Raw genomic sequence first — 16176 nt, forward strand, 5'->3', positions numbered from 1 at the left:
CACTCAGTAATTTAGTCCTGAATCTTTCCTAGACACTGAGGAAAGCCGTGTACTTTCTATCCAGAAACAGTGAATGCAAGCTGGTGCGCACACGGGCACACGGACACTCCCACACACACAGAGTCCAAGGGGTCATGGACCCCTGGTGAAGAACTCCTGAATTCTAGTGAAGTGTTGGCACCCGAGAGCAGAGAACGTTCTAGGTGGTGGTGACGGGGAAATTCCACCCGAAGCACTGGCTCTACTCTGAGCAGGGCAGTTGGTTGATTTGAAGGGCTTATACCCGTTTCACGTACAGGAGCTGGAGAGCCTTCGCTACCATTAAGCCCATGCTGGGCGTGGGGAGGGGAAGGAGGATGTTGTGGAATTGGAGGGGAGGGAGGAGAGGCCTGCAACCGTGCAGGCGCTGTACGGCTAGGGATTGGCTCAGCATCTGGGCCATCCACAGCTCACGGACACTGTCCCACCACCCTGTCAATGAGGACGGCTCTTCGGTGTCACTGACGAGGACTAGGACATTCAGGGAGGTAACCGGTCAAGGTCAGCCGGCTAGGAAGTGGCATAGCAGGGACGGACACCCGCTTGCGGTAGTCGGACTTGGTACTGAAGAAATTCTTCCCATCCTCTTCTCCTGGCTTCTGTGCCAGCTGAGGGGGCAAGCGCGGTGGGAGCTGTTCCATCATTTCTGGCCTTACCCCCCGTGGTTCCGGGTGTGCCCCGGGCTCTGCACGAACCCTCCCAGCACGGGCCGCAATCCGGCCAACTTTTCCCTCGACCGTGCTCTGCGCCCAAGACCCTCCCCCAGCTTAACACAGTCTGAATTCAAGGCCCTCACGGCCCAGCTGATTATCACCCCGCTTTCTCTATGCTGTCTTCCCTGACCAGACCCGCTCCCGCAGCAGGCCATGAGGCCCGTCCCTCTCCCACACTGAGCTCTGAAACAGGCTCATACCTCCCTTCCCCCCACTTGGCTTTGTTCTGGATAATGCTAGAAGCCCGTCCTTCGCAGGGCTGGTGTCCACACACGAGGCTTCAGGCGGCCTGGCCCGGAGCTCCGCATGAAGTCGGGCATTTCGCAAGTGCCTCCTCCTGATGTCGATGATGGCGTGTTAACTGCAGGCAGGAAAACCTAACCCACGGGTTTGGGATGTTTCCAAGGGCTCCTTGCCTTGTGTGGCGGGGAGGATTTCTCCCCCCTCAGGCCTCTGCCTGCTCATGTCCTCAGTCCTGTTGAGGGGGTGCAACGGCTGCCACTGAATTCGCCAACCATAGCTGCGCTGTGCGAAAGGGGCAGAAGAACCAAAAAACCATGAGACAACACCGTGGCTTTTGAAACAGGTACATAGGCTCCCTTGTTTAATAGCAGTTAAGAGAAGAAAATGTACAGGAGGAATAAACATGCTCTTTCTACACGGGAGGCCCCCACTGACCACGAGGCCCATCTGCATCAGTAGCTTTACTAGTGAGTCTTAAAGAAAAAAATTCCCTTTAGAGTTAAAAATGGACTCTCCTAAATTTCCTCCATAAATGTGCAACTATTTGTGCAAAATAAAAAGGCCATTTCCAACACATGAGTGAAAAGTAATTGCGAACGCAGGCAAAGAAAAGAAAAAGAGGCAGCGGAAGCAGCCAGGAGCAGAGTCCTGGGAGAAGGGGGGCGAAGGGAGGGGGAGCTCTGTAGCAGGCCCCGGGGAGGGTGGAGAGGCTTTCTGAGGAAGGGCATGGCCATTGCCAACCTTGGGGCTAGAGGGCCCTGGGTCTTGCTGAGCAAGCACTTGCCAAGTGGGCAATGAAGCTAGGCTGGCTTTGAGGCCCGAGAGACTGTTAGGCCTGGTATGCAGTGGAAATGCTGGGGAGCACTCCTTGGAAGCTGGACACTCCTTTTGCCAACAGGGACACTGCTGGTTCCAATTTCTAGGTCCTGTTCTTCCCCACCCCCAACAGCTTCATTCCCAGTCCACTCAAAGATTTCCTGTGAATGCTAAGACTATACGAGCTGCCTACACTTCTGTAGAAACCTACCAGGGTCCCAGACCAGAATGTCCCTTTAGAAACACGGACTGGCTCAAGAACTGGCTCAGTGTCACGCCAACTCCAAGGCCCATAGGCTTCTAGCCACCAGTGTTCTTGCTCTCGTATTGAGGCCTGCCGGGGCACTTCCACACCTCTGGGCATCTGAGGCCAGGTCTTAGGAGTCTGAGGGGCATGGGCGCATGTGCACAAATCCTCTCAAGGGCTGGCCCAGCTACAGGCCTAGAGACAAGACTCAAAAATCCGACTTCGCCAATCCAAACAGCTTGGACGTTGCCGGTCCCTGTTTTTTGACCTTCCCTTGCCCAACAAGAGTGTATCTCTAGAGACAACTCAGTAGCAGCATGTTGGTTTCGTCAGAGAAGACTGAAGACAGACTGAGAGGGAAGAGATACACCAAACGATCCTCCCCTAGGAGTCCTGAGCTTGGGTAAGTGTGTTCTTTAGAGGGGCTTCCATGTACGACATGCAGAGGAAACCCCATTCCTCCACCCTGTCTACTTTTCCTCTACGGCAGTCTTTCCAGGGTACGGGATTGAGACCAGACCAGCACCGATGACTCAGAAAAGACAAAAACTGACATGCTTAAGGTTCTCTCTGTCCCGTGTCCCAGTCTCAGTACTCCAAGCTGAAAGGACCTTGCTGCCAACAGGGGACCAGTGAAGGGGTGTGTGTTGGGCCCTTCTTAAGCAACAGGACTCCAGATTGCTCTCCTTCAACCAAACCCAGGGCTCGGGCGATGGCATCTGGGGTCTCATTCCCATGGCCCCCCGCCCTCCCTTGCCTTTTGCAATTCTGGGGCCAGCATTTACCCTCGATCCTCATCCTGAGACCCTGGGCCAAGCACCCAGGCCTCAAGGTAAGCCTTAGAAAGCTTCTCCAGAGCTTCCATGCAGCCTGGCGTCTCCAGCTTTGAGGAAGGCTCAGGTCTGTGTGTGTACTCTCTTCCCCCTGGTTTGCAAGTTGGGATGGGATACGGGGGGTTTGGGGTGGGGAAAGAAAAAGGAAGTACTGCCCTCCCCAGAAGCAACTCAGTAGCTGACAAAGGTGGTGAAGAATTCTGTCTGATGAGTCTCTCCTCCCACTAATCCAAGCTGGAAATGCCTGTGTGGCTTATTTGTCATTGTTTGCTGATGCACAATTATACGCTTGCCGGTAGCCACAGCAGCACCTTCCTGAAGAGTCCTAAAGTGCAGGCTCCTCTGACTGACCTCACAGCAAAGCCCTTGCACCACGTGGCAGGAGCCCACGTGCGACACTGGACACAGCCTCCAAGCTAGCTAGTCCAGGCTCCCTTGCCAAACTCCAGAATGCGCGGGATGGGATTGCAGACCACCTTTCTCAGGTGAGGCCAAAAGACAGCTACGGGGATCTCAGGAGAGGATGGAAGGCTTGGGCTTGAGGAAGAAGAGCTTCACATCTAGGATATGACTTAGTAAGGGACCGCTGGGCCAGAGGCAACAAACTACTGGCCATGGTTGGCCCAGTCTACTTCATGGTGACAGTGGCTCCATCCCGACAGGCATCCTGTCCAGCTGCAGCTGCCCCCATAGTGCAGAGCTGATAATGTTTCTTTGAAAGATGGTGGCCAGAGAGCTGGCTTTCAAACACAAGGAGTACTCCCGAGTAACTTTCAGGTTTTACCTAAGGGTAAAGGAAGGGCCATTTCCAGCGTCTGGAATCTGACTTATCCCAATGACACTACTGAAGGAGGCCAAGTCTGAGACTCTCTGTGAAGATCAATGGAAAGAACTGTCGATCTATGCTCTGAACCAAGTGCCCCGACCCTGAAAGAAGACGATGAGATGAATAGGGAAGGGACCGAGGCTCTGATTCCATTCACACTGGCTTTCAAGAGCTGATAAAACTCCTCCTGGTGTGAAGCAACCTGCCCTTAGTCACGGGGTCCAATTATCACCACTGTATACTCAGCTCTATCTTGCCCCAGAAAAATCAGCAATAAAAGCACTGGGTCAGATCTGGGCTAAAGAAACTGCCACCCTTGGGGGACTGGAGTGAAGCTGTCATCTGGCCACAAGCCATGCTTGTTCCCCAGCCAATGAAAGTTGGTGGGTTGAGGAGATATGAACCTCCAGAACCATGTGCTGGTCTTTCATACGCTAAACAGTAACATTTTCCAGGTCCTCTCCTTGCATCGGGAAGGGCCAACCCCACCTGTGTGGTGAATGGGGCGCCCGGGAGTGAACAGGATATACTTTATTATCTTTTCGCCTACTCACCTTACCTCCCAGTGCCAAGGACCCATTTTGTTTGTGTCATTCCTGAGCCCCAGACCTAGGCTTTAGAGCCACATGAAAGGTGGGTCAGCATCCTGGGATTGGTGACACCACCATCTCCAGGCCACTACAGAGAGTACAGTATGACTTCCCCTGTGTCCCAGCCTAGCCACACCTCACGTACTTGCTTTTTCTTGTGCCTCTTTCACTATAGGGAAAGGTTATGTGAATACTGTACACAGGTTATTAAAAAAATACATTTGCTCTCTTTGAAGAAGAATGCACAAATGCAGGGCCAGCCGGGGCTGGGTCCCGGCGTCTGGGGCTGTCGTGAGCAGCCTCTGCGGGCCCGAGGCCAGCCTTCACGAGTGGTGGCTGCTGATGAGTCCCCGGAGCTGCTTGGCCACAGTGTCAATCAATTTCTGCTTGTCTCGCTCATTTTTCCGAAACTGTGCAAACATGTTGTTCTTGCGGCTAGTGTCCTTCATCCTAAACAGAGAAGGAAAGAAGGAGAGCAAAGTGTTTGAGGAGGCAACGGTGGAAGGAGAACGGATGGGAGGTAGGATGGCACCGTGCATCTTCACCTCCACCCAGAGCTGAGAGAGTCGAGAATATTTCCATTGTCAGGCCCATACCTACCTACTATTTAGGAAGCTGTCCTGCTGGCATCCACAGCCCTCCCAACCTCAGTCACCTTTGGAAAATAGTCCAAAGCCAGCTACGGAGGGGCCAACCCCTTGATCGTCCATACCCACCCTACCTCCTTCCCTCCCCTCTATCTCCAGGTACGCTCCTGTTACAGGCATCTGGGGCATGCTAAAGCCCTGATGGTCAATAGGCTCTTACATAACATCTAGATCTAGGATCCACTTATCATCTCCTGAGCTTATGAAATCCTGCTGGGACCTTAGAGCTGGTATTTGAAAAATAAAGCAGAAAAATACTCTCAACTAGTAATTCTAAGAGGAGATGAGTAACTGAAAGCCACCGTGTATTTCTAAATTCCGCCAGTCGGTTCCTGGGTCCCATCCCTAACAAAACTAAGGGCCTGACTGATCTCCTCTGTCTCAGAGTAAGGACCCAGAGGCGGTGAGGTGGCTGAGTGCATCGTGAGGAGGACAGCAGGTGGACCATCCTTTCCCTTGATGAGCCAGAACTTTAGGCAAGAGAAGCTCCTGAGAACTCAAGGGCTGTCCATATCCTCAGACCTTTGACCTTCGCAGAGCTTTCTATTACCGGGTCCTGCTAAAGCTCCAGAGATGGCATATTCTTAGAGCACAAACCATGGGCAGTTCTGGCCAACACTTGTGGCCAGATGGAAAGACCTAACCAGGAAGCATGGATAAAGTCAAGACCAGGCTGTGGTTTCGCAGAAACACCCAAGTCTGAGTAAGCCGTTGTGACAGAACGTGGGGATGTGCTAATCCCTGCAGAGTCCACAACCTCTGACACCTGACATCTCACTGTGACCTCTGGCCTCCGCCTCTGCACACCGGCCCTCCAGCCCACAGCTAGTTCCGGTGTTAGAGAATTACGAACACTGCCCAGACTAATTTCTCCTTGGAGTAGGCATTGGTGGTCTTCACCACCATCCCCCAGGAGCTGGGGCAACTCTCTGACTTCACAGCTCCTTGGGCTGCATGGAGACAGGTCAGAAGAAGCAGGGGGGAAGGAACCTGGTAACCCTGGTAATCTACCCCCAGGTATACTTCCCAGGGGCCTCTGGCCAATCCTGGCCCATTTTTTCCTGTGGGGTGGCCCTTGTGCAGAGGGACAGATGTGAGGCCAATGGGTTAAAAGGCTAGAGATACCACAAGGGCATTTACATTCACGAGGCCAGGAGATTCTGATGAGCACCAAAGCTGTGTGGTTGGGGCCGACACTGACGGCCGCTAATGAGTTGTGACTTCTTTCACAGATCTAAGCTTAAGGGCCTTCGGGCTGGAATTACTCAAGGGAACTCAGAACACTGAGTACAACCACCCACACGTGCAGGACTGAGCTTGGAGGTGAGGAAGAAGAAGAGGTGACAGAGGTCAGTTGGAAAGAAAGCACACGGGTCCTCGAGGCTATGATGATGACTGTATTTGGTCCCGTACATATGAATGGCACAATTATGTTTGTGGAACTGGCCTGGCTTTAGATTATTTATTCCAGAGAAGGACTCCTTATCCTTTGCTGCATATGCTATGTATCTAAATGAAAACAACACAAAACAAAAAAGAAAGAAAGAAGGAAGAAAAAACCCTCCCTACACACATAGGGTGTTCATTTTAATGTCCTATGTGATCATGAATTTCATGACGACTCGAAGCCCCCAGAGATGGGGAACCAGAGTTGGCTTTCAGCTTCCATGAGGAAGCTCCCCAATAAGGTAGGAGAAAGGGAGGAAGAAGGTAGTCCCGGAACCTCAGAGGCTAGGAGTGCTTGGCCAGTAAGGCCTGGGGTTGGGAGTACTCAGAAGATAAAGTCCAGTGCCCCGACGGCTGACGGCGGCATGCTGGTTTGTGCCCTGGGTTGCTCCCAAACCAAAGGGGAGCGCTCCTCCACTCCCCTCCTATTCTGGAAGACTGGGATCCTGATCTACTCTGGCTATGGCCACCTCTCATTGACACAGGGGCCACTTCTCTTTCCTGAATGTCCTCAGCAGGTCTTTGGGCTTTGCATGTCTCACCCTGCCAAGAAGCGCCAGGTTGAAAAGGAGAGACTGTCAAGCTCTGGTAGTAGATCTGGCTGGGCGAAAAGCAGGAAAGGGCTTCAGGTAAAGGGACTGATTCCTATGAGGCTGGGAAGTAGGGATTTTAGTGATCTGGGCAGCCTGTGGCCCTACTGTGTTTGGGAGGAAGCTTTTAAACGCTTCTGATGGCTCGGGATAAGCACATGGCTTTGTTACTGTTCGGCTTCCAGAACGCTACACAGAGGCTGCTTATGTTAGCCCGTTGCTGAGCCACAGAAGGTGGATCAGGTGATATTTAGATTTAGGGATTCTTAGGAACACACAAGTAAAGGACCGTTGAGAGAAGAACTGGAAGGGAATCCTACAGCCCATTTGGACACATAGTGAATACAACATCTAAACACCAACTGAAAGGCCCAAATGTCCCTCATTTCAGCTGGGATTAGGCCTTGCCTCTAATAAAAAGTTTTCCCCGCAGACATAGGTTCCAGATCTTAACGCCATGGGCTTCAGCACCAGGAGGTGGGCGAGACTGCTGAGGAGCCCCTTCTGTCAGGGCTGAGTTTCAAACCTTGCATCAGAAGAGTAGAGAGCGTGCCAGGAAGCTGAGTGGGAACAAAGTTTTACCTACACGAGTGGGGGAAAATCCGGACCGCCACCTCCAGCCCCATAGGAATTGGTGTGCCAAGGGTCACTCTAAGGACCAAGGATAGAGGAGACAGCCAGCCAGCTGGCACCAGGCTAGTTTAGTAGATTAGTATGTCAGGGTGGAGATAACTCACGGGGTAAGGATTTAGTATAGTCATTAGTGTCAGTGAGGAAACCAGAAGGACTTGCCTCAAAGTGATGGAAAAGGCCCAAGTGAATAATATACTTACTCTCTAGATATCCTAGGGAGGAAGGTCATTGGGAGAGAGAATCATGGGAAACAAAGTTAAAATGGAAACATCAGTCTGTCTTGGTCTGGAGAAAGTCGCACCCTGGGCTCTTAGAGTTTCTTGGCTCCAAACACATTCCTCTGCATCCTGCTCTTGCCTACTTCCTATCTCCTCCCCTTCTCCCCTGTAATTGCATAGTAGGGAGGATACACCTTAGCCTTCCCTGCTGCTTAAGGTTCCACTCTGACCTCCTAGACACTGATTCATGCACCCAAGTTCACAGATGGCCATATATGTACTTGCCATACTGCTTAGATGCAGGGTACTCTTCTAAGAAGCTTCTAAGAAGCTGGCCGTTAACTAGTGTGATGACAAGAGAAAGCTTCCCTTTCACATGGATCTTGGTCTCTGGCCTGCCAGCTCTCAACTAGGTTAGGAAAAGCCAGAGCGAGGCTGCGTAACAGACTCCAGCATCTGGGCGATATACTGGTTAGCCGTGAGCTGTTCCGGAGCTAGCTAACCCAGTCTCAGTGGCAGCACTCTGCTGGCCAGTGACTGCCCAGAGCAGGAATGACACACCTTGTCCAATGCAGTTTTCTTGGGACAGTCGGCACAACAAGGCTCAATCTGGCAGGGAGTGGGAGGGGATGCTGGTGAAGGTTTCAGGAATTCCAGGAACCTCTCTGCTAGAAACCACAGAAGCCATCTTCTATGGGGCTGTTCAATGGGGCTGTCCCCAGATGATTGGGGCCAATCTCCCTCTCTTCACCAGGCGGCCTAAGCCCAAACTGGAGGCATCTTCCTTTCTTGTCATCTCCAGTTAAAGAGATGTTGCCCCATTCAGCTCCAAGGTAATGCCAGAGTCCACCTGACCCATACTTGGCCTAGCTTGTTGGGGCTCAGGAATTAAGAGGCTACAAGAAGAAGGCCAGCCTGCCAAATCCAATGGTGGAGACGACTGGCAACTTCAAGAAGAGGACCTCTCTGCTGTCTTTGGAAGGTATTGGCAAAGAGAAAATGTCTCCGAGCCCGATCCCTGTGCCCCTTCCCCACCTCCCAACGGAGAGCCCTGGACTGGGTACTCACTTCTCCAGCAGCGTCAGAGCTGTCACCGGGTTCACTCGCAGGTACTTGCAGCTGGGCTGACCATAGTCAGCAAGGTAGGTTGACCAATCCCACTGGATGAAGAGATCCAAAAGCTGGAAAATATTCAAACCCCACCCCAGGGATTAATCAGACAAGACAAACCAGGATCTCAGAAGACCCCTAACATCCTCACTACCAGCTAACAGTAGACTTGAAAAATCAAAATCAAAATGTACTAAGAGAAAGAACGGCTGAAGACCATTGGTATTTTCGTAATGTAACTACGCAAATAAATGAGTACTCAGTAGAAGGTCGGGTGGTCTCTGCCGTAAGCACTGGGGTGCTGTAGAGACCACAGGCCAGCATTCAGCTCTCAGGGGCGGGCCTGAGACTGAGCAAAACACGAGACTGTCATAGTAACTGGTCACTTATTAATTTAATAAATACTTATCAAATGCCTTCCATGTACCAAGCACCGTTCCAGGAGCTCAGAATTCAACAATGAACAAATGCAGGCGGATACAGTCCAGCGGCACATATGCAACTGTATAACCTTTGAGGTTAAAAGGCGTGGGTTCAAGAACCAGTTTCATGACTTGCTGCATTGACTATGCCCAAGTTACTCAGCTGATACCCTGAGACAGACTGAGAAACTATATACCGGTCTCTGGCCCTGGTTACCAGCACAGAGCTCCTAAGACCCTTCAATTCCCTAAGTGATGAGAACACTAAGAGCATCTCTTGTCCGAATATTGGCCTTTGACCTCTGTTTTTGACACAGATTTCCTCAAACCCGTGTGATTTCCTGGGTGGCAGGAGTGTCTTTTGTTCTAATGGGGTGACCCTGGGTGGACTCCCAGATAAGGGCTGGTCCCTGCAAAGATCAAGCCATGATTAGAAGCTTGGAATTTTCAGTCCCACCACCCATTCTCTTGAGAAGGGAGAAAAGCCGAAAATAGAGTTCATGATCCGTCATGCCCGTGTGATGAAGTCTCCATAAAATCCCTCAAGTATGGGGTGTGGAGAGTTTCCGGGTTGGTGAACACGCGGAGATCTGGAGAGTGGTGTGCGCAGAGCCGGCATGGAAGCTCCTTCACGCCCTTTTCCCTAGACCTTGCCCCACGCACCTCTTCCACCTGGAGGCTTCGCTTACGGCCTTTTCCAATAAACCTGTGATCTACTAAAGTGAGATGTTTCCTGAGTTCTGGGAGCTGTTCCAGCAATTCAACGAACCTGGGGAGGGGTCAAAGGAACCTCCCATCTACAGCAGTTGGTCAGAAGCCCGGGTTGACAACCAGGTGGTTGGTGTCTCAACTGGGGGGAGGGTCTTGTGGAACTGAGCCCTTAACCTGTGGGATCTGACACTGTCTGCGGGTAAACAGTGTCAGAATTGAGCCCAATTGTAGGACATCCAGCTGGTGTTGCAGGGAACTGCTTGATGTGGGGCAAAACGTCCACGCATTTGGTGACCAGAAGTGTCAGAAACGAAATGTTTCACGTGGGTAGTAAAGGAGACTCGGGGAGAAACATAGTAGGGAAGCACTGAGTTTTCCCTTTACAGATACAGACATACACACATGCCTATAGCATGTAAACAGGACACAGAGACCACACAGAAACACGGAAGTAAGGCATGAACGGATCACGTAGTGTTACGTGAGGCAACCTGTGTTGCACCTACGTGGACACGGGCTGAGTAGATGAACACCAGGGCCACGGGAGGTCAGGACTGAAAAATGAGCTCAGTCCATGGTTGAGGGTACAGAGCCTGGCGCTGGGGTCAGGAGTGTTCAAGAAAAATGCCACGGAGTTAGGAGTGCCAAGAACTAGATGGGTCTAAGAAAATAATGAGAGCACTCTAAGGGCAAACTGAGTTCTGAGTCTGGGGGAGATTCTGACTTAGAGAAACGTAAATAAATTTTGTCAAAGGCTTTCATTCCCAGATTTAGCCTCAGGTTATCACCCTAACAAATATTTAAGAACTGTAACTGAGTAAAACTAAAAAAGAAATCAGTGCATTTCCAAGGTAGGAGTGACGAAAGGGCAACTGTTGGCTCCCTCTGTAAGCTTCTAGAGGGGGTAAAGTCCCGTTTTCACATTGCTACACAGGAGGAAGGCCCCCTAAGCAGTCTTTTTAGCAATGAGATACACGTAAAGGCTTTTGGGACTCAAGACATGTCCCTACTTCTCCCTTTCCAAGAGGTAACTGCTGATGGAGACAAGTGGGCGGCCATCTCTGTGCAGAACAAAGACCAGAGAGGCCTAGAGTCAAATCCAGTGCCAGAGCCTGGGCTCTAGGCACACCTTCCTCCCCTGTCTGTCTTCACTGTGCAGCTGGGCAAACAGGCACTGTGGGCCTTGCCCAGCTTGGCCAAGCCTCCTCTTCCAACCATTCTTTTAGAACAGTTGTTATAAACCTCCTCAGGCAGGACAGGAATTGGCTGACGTCCCGAGCCTAAAACTGAGAAAAGCCCCTATCCCCTCAGCCAAGAAAGGGGTGTTAAAGATGAGAGGAGACGGGGAGAGAGACGAGCAGACATGTCGGTTGGTCTAGGCTGGCCTGGCCCCAAAGGGCCCTCTCAGGCCTCTTTCAGGTCAGGCCTATTTTAGTTGGCAAGTAAAAGGGCTTCTACCACTTCCTTTCACTGCCCCCAAGGCCTCACAGAGCTCTGCTCAAGGAGAGAATTTTCCCTGACTCCCCACTCTAACTGTGGTGTTTCTGTGCTGTACTGCCCGAAGACCACGAGAGACAGTTCTCTTCACCTGCTCCAGGAGTGCGACAGACACTCGGGCTGTCCCCGGTTCTGCAGTCCTCCCACCACTGTGCTTCACAAACACAATTACGCTTTCCCCCTAAATCCCAGGAAAAAATTATGAAAAAAAGATAGCCTTCTCTTAATTAAAATTTCTTCTCAGAAAAAGGTGAAAAACCCGGGGGAGCCTGTTACTGTTTGCACACTAGCGAGGGAATACAAAAAAAATGGATGAATAACAAGTTGGATTAGAAAATTCGGAAAACCTGATTTCCTAAAAGTTATTTCAGGTATTTTCAGTTGCGTACACACACACACACATGCATTTGATGAAACTACCTTCTTTATTAATGAATTCCTAATTTCTATGATGGAATTAATGGTATCCGTCTTTTCTGATTTATTGCAAAGAATGCCATGTCCTTCTGGATGATGACAACTGGGCAAATCACCAGTGGGGTGTGGAGGGTAGTTCATGATTTAGCTCCACAGTTTTCTATTTTTATCTTCCTGCCCAAGTCTCTCAATGCCAGTACTGAGCCTAAAAGCTCTGGGATGACAAACTCCTTAATTGATCCCACTCTGGGCACGAAAGCTACACAACTCTATTAAGCTCAACCAGTCTGAGCCTGTCCATCCCACTCTGGGTCTGTGTTCCTTTCCACAGTCCTATCAAGGGCCGGTGCCCAGATCTTACAGGCACCTCTGCGAGAGATGGACATAGACTAGAGTCTCGGGAGTATTTAACCAAGTTAGCTGTACAGGGCACGGTTCCACTGGATTCCATGGAACAGTGTTTGGAGGCCAGGAGACCCAGCAGGCCTCTTGATTGACACAGCACTTTGAAGACTGACTTTGCAAAGGCGAGCCAGCCCCTCCCAGCCTGGGTCTCCACATACAATGGCCTTGTTAGATCTCAGCGAAGTCTCTCTCAGGGATGCAAAACGTTCAGTCACCACTAATGATCGCATTCTTTTTAATTTGTAAGGTTTTTCATTTGGAAATAATTTCAAACTTATCACAAGGTTGCAAGAATAAGCATAGAATAAAGAACATCGTATGCCTTCCTCCCACATCCATCATCAACATTTCACACCATATGCTCCAGCCTTCGTGTGCTCTTTCTCTCTTTACACACATGGGCACACAAGATCGTTCTTTTCCGAGTCTCTGGAGAGCACACTGCTTGTACCCTGCCCTTTATTTCAAATACTTCAGCATTCCTAAGTATTGGAGATATTCTCCTGCATAACCATAGTAGTTTTCAACTGCGATAAATTTAATACTGATACAGTCCGTATTCTAATTTTAGAAATTGAGTCAATAATGTCCTGTCTATAGACTTTGGTTTTGCTCCACGAAATCACATAGCTTAGGACGAGGTATTACATTTAGTTGTCTACCGAGTCTCCTTTAATCTGGACTATTCCCACAGCCTTTCTTATATTGACATTTTTGAAGAATAGAGTCCCCTGCCTCCTTCTCCCCACTCAGTTCTGTTTTTTTCCTAGTGCTTTCTCATAATAAGATTTAAGACCTGCATTTCTGGCCAGTGCTGCTGGGTACTCCTCAGGGGATCCCGTCTGGAGGTATACACTGTTCATTTGTCTCTCATTGATGATATTAATTTTGAGCACTCAGTCAAGATGTTGTCTGATTTCTCCCTGTCTACGTATCATGTTTTCCTTTGCAACTAGCAAGCAGCGGAGGAGAAAACTTAAGACCATGCAAACGTACAGCTCCTGGTTAAAATTTCCCCTCGGATTTAGCATCCATTGAAGATTCTCGTCTGCCTCAGCTGTACTATGACGGTAGCAAAAGGATGGCATTCCAACTCCACCCTTCCCTCCACATTTATCACTTGTCACTCAGCATTTCTCCCCCATTAACTTATGTATTTATTTATGGTTTGGATTCATCGGTTCCCATTTTCTCAATGGCTTATATTCATTACTATACCTAATTAATTATTTTGGTGCTCAACTTGTCCCTGATTTGACAAGCGGGAGCCCCTTTGAGCTGAAGCCTGTGTCCTTGTGACATGCCCCATATATTTTCTGAGGACTTGCTTACTTTCTGACATAATAAGGTGCTGCAGGCTTGTCTTGCATCTACCGCGCCCCAGCCGTTTCTCTGAGGAGCTCTGGTTTCTTTTAGTGGTAATGTTCAACGGACCAGGATTTGGGTGCCAGGTGTGGCCATTGCTACTGGGGCGTCTTTGTTCATTGTTACTGGGGGGCAAAGTATGGGGAGTCAAGCCCTTTCAGTGGACAGGGCTAGGAAATACACGCATGTAAATATACATATACATTTGTGTGTGCACACACATATATACATGCGTACATGGGCGTAAGCATGTACACATACATATTTTAGAAATGACGAGTTTACACCAACACCTCCAATTCTAATCATTCTCACAGAGTTCTTTCTTGCCTTCCTCTGTTCCGTATTTGTACGTGCTTTCTTCCACAGTGAGAATCCTGGCTCTCAAGAACATCATCTCAGTTACTAATTTGCTCAGGCCTATAATATATCTAAAATAGGTTCAGAACTACTTGTATATACCACCACCAAAAAAAAAAAAAAAAAAAGCTTATTAAAAAAAGAGCTCGAGATTTGCTTGCAATTTTCCCTCCCAACTTAAGAGTGAGTGTACAATCGAACACTGTGTTTCTAAGTCACTTGGGTTGGTTCTTAATTTTCCCTCCAGTGTAGTTATGGCATTCACCTAACTGCAACTGGGTTCATTTGTGTCCACTTGCTTTTAGTTTTAGGCTCCTCCCTCCCATCCTTGTTACTTTTTTAGATATATAGGACATGAGCTTGCTTCCAAAAGTCAACTCAGAGAAGTGTTGTTCCCTCCCTTGCGGTAGCTCTTTTACCCCAATCCCTTCCATGCCTCACTGGTAACCAGCTCCACTGGTTTTGGATTTGTCCTCCTTACGGTTCTCTTTGCGAAGATAGGCAGAGGCACCTACGCTTTCTTATTTCTCTTTCTTTCTTTCACAGAAAGTAGCCTATTATATATGCACTTTCAGAACTCTTACTTCTTGATGTCTTATAAGTAGGCGGTGGATGGAGAAGAAGAAAGGAGGGTCCGAGGTGGAAGACGGAACTTAAGGTCACTTCCACGATCTTTATAATTTGAATATCACCTTGCAATTTTTACTGTATCCTCATGCTCTGTGTTCTTTCTTATTTACTCAACATTTTTCCTTTGTATCGATTCATGTTTTGATCATAAGAAACACGTAAAAGAACACTTGACATCACTCTCACAAATGGGAACCCATCCTACTTGCCATAAATGGAAGATGTCTCAAATACTAACGCCACCGTGAGGCGTTGTCCCCGCCACAAAGACTAAAAGGGAATAGCTTAGGACATGGTTTAGTGCTTCACGGTGCCTCTAGGTGCTATCTAAACCTGCATCTTCAGTACTGGAATGCCTTCTGTACTTCCAGTATTCCATCCACTCTATTTTGGGTTTTGGTTGTGACTTCAGCCAAGAATTCAGTGATGCCTGTGTGCCTGGAACCAAGTTAAGCGATCTGTGTGTACCAAGGAGCACTTACGACAAAAGTTTCAGCCAAGTGTCAGTCTCATTATGAGAGAAGATCAGTGTACGTACACTGTGTGTACGTGTGTGCTGGGCTGGTCAAGAGGGTCCAGAGCCAAGGGTCTGCTTTGGCTGGTGAAGCCTAGCAAGCCTGGCTGGGTTGGGAAACTTGCTAACACAACCACAAGGTAGTTCATTTTGCCCACAACCAGGTATCCTTGTGAGTGTGTTTCCCTGTCGTTGGCTTTTGGGGAGTTCTTACTTCTGCTTCCTGATTCTGCATGGGATGACTTCTGATAGGATTTACAGAACCACACTTGTGGCTGCACTATGCTCATTCTATTTATATTTCTTAAAGAGTTTTTTTTTTCCCCCTTTAAAACAAATTCTACTTTTACTTTTAATTTTACTTTATAGTATTCTCTATACCCAACATGGGGCTCAAATTTACCACCCCAAGATCAACAGTCGCACGCTCTACCAACTGAGCCAGCCAGATGCCCCTATATTTCTTAAGACTTGTATAAAAAATTATAACTACTAATGTTTAAAAAGTTCAAATGAAGTAACCTCTTCTAATATTTACTCATAGGATTTGAAACAGTAATAATAAAACATATTTGCCTGTCTCAGATGTTCTTACTGAAGATGCAAACCCATTGAATTCGGCAAATGTTTTTAAAACATCCACCATGTGCAAAGACCAGGGCTGGGCCTTTCAAGCGCCATTAAAATAAACGGTTTACCCTCATATAGAAGAATAAAAGAAAAGCATGAATAACTGTAATCCGAGCCGAATCAGTGAAATGCTATTAAATGACATACCGACTGTTCCTCCTTTTTGAACCATCAACTGAACGTTTTGTAAAATTTTTACTTATAACAAAATTTAAAATTTAAATTTATGACAAAATTTAAACAAATTGTGGTGCAAACCACAACACACACACAC

General features: G+C 48.8%; 1 protein-coding gene across 5 annotated transcripts in view; it reads right to left on the reverse strand.

The window, feature by feature from the left end:
* Positions 1-1323: 1323 nt before the first annotated feature.
* Positions 1324-16176, reverse strand: part of EXOC6B (exocyst complex component 6B) — a 600511-nt gene continuing 585658 nt past the window's right edge. For all 5 annotated transcript variants that reach the window (XM_044392293.3, XM_057309029.1, XM_044392302.3 and 2 more), the window contains 2 exons: positions 8910-9022; positions 1324-4757 (listed from right to left, as the gene is read on the reverse strand). In XM_044392293.3, coding sequence (XP_044248228.1) covers positions 4631-4757; positions 8910-9022 — 240 coding nt within the window. In that variant the 3' untranslated portion in view covers positions 1324-4630. The remainder of the gene's footprint in view (positions 4758-8909; positions 9023-16176) is intronic.

This window comes from Ursus arctos, unplaced genomic scaffold (assembly GCF_023065955.2).
Source record: "Ursus arctos isolate Adak ecotype North America unplaced genomic scaffold, UrsArc2.0 scaffold_8, whole genome shotgun sequence".
Lineage (NCBI taxonomy): Eukaryota > Metazoa > Chordata > Mammalia > Carnivora > Ursidae > Ursus > Ursus arctos.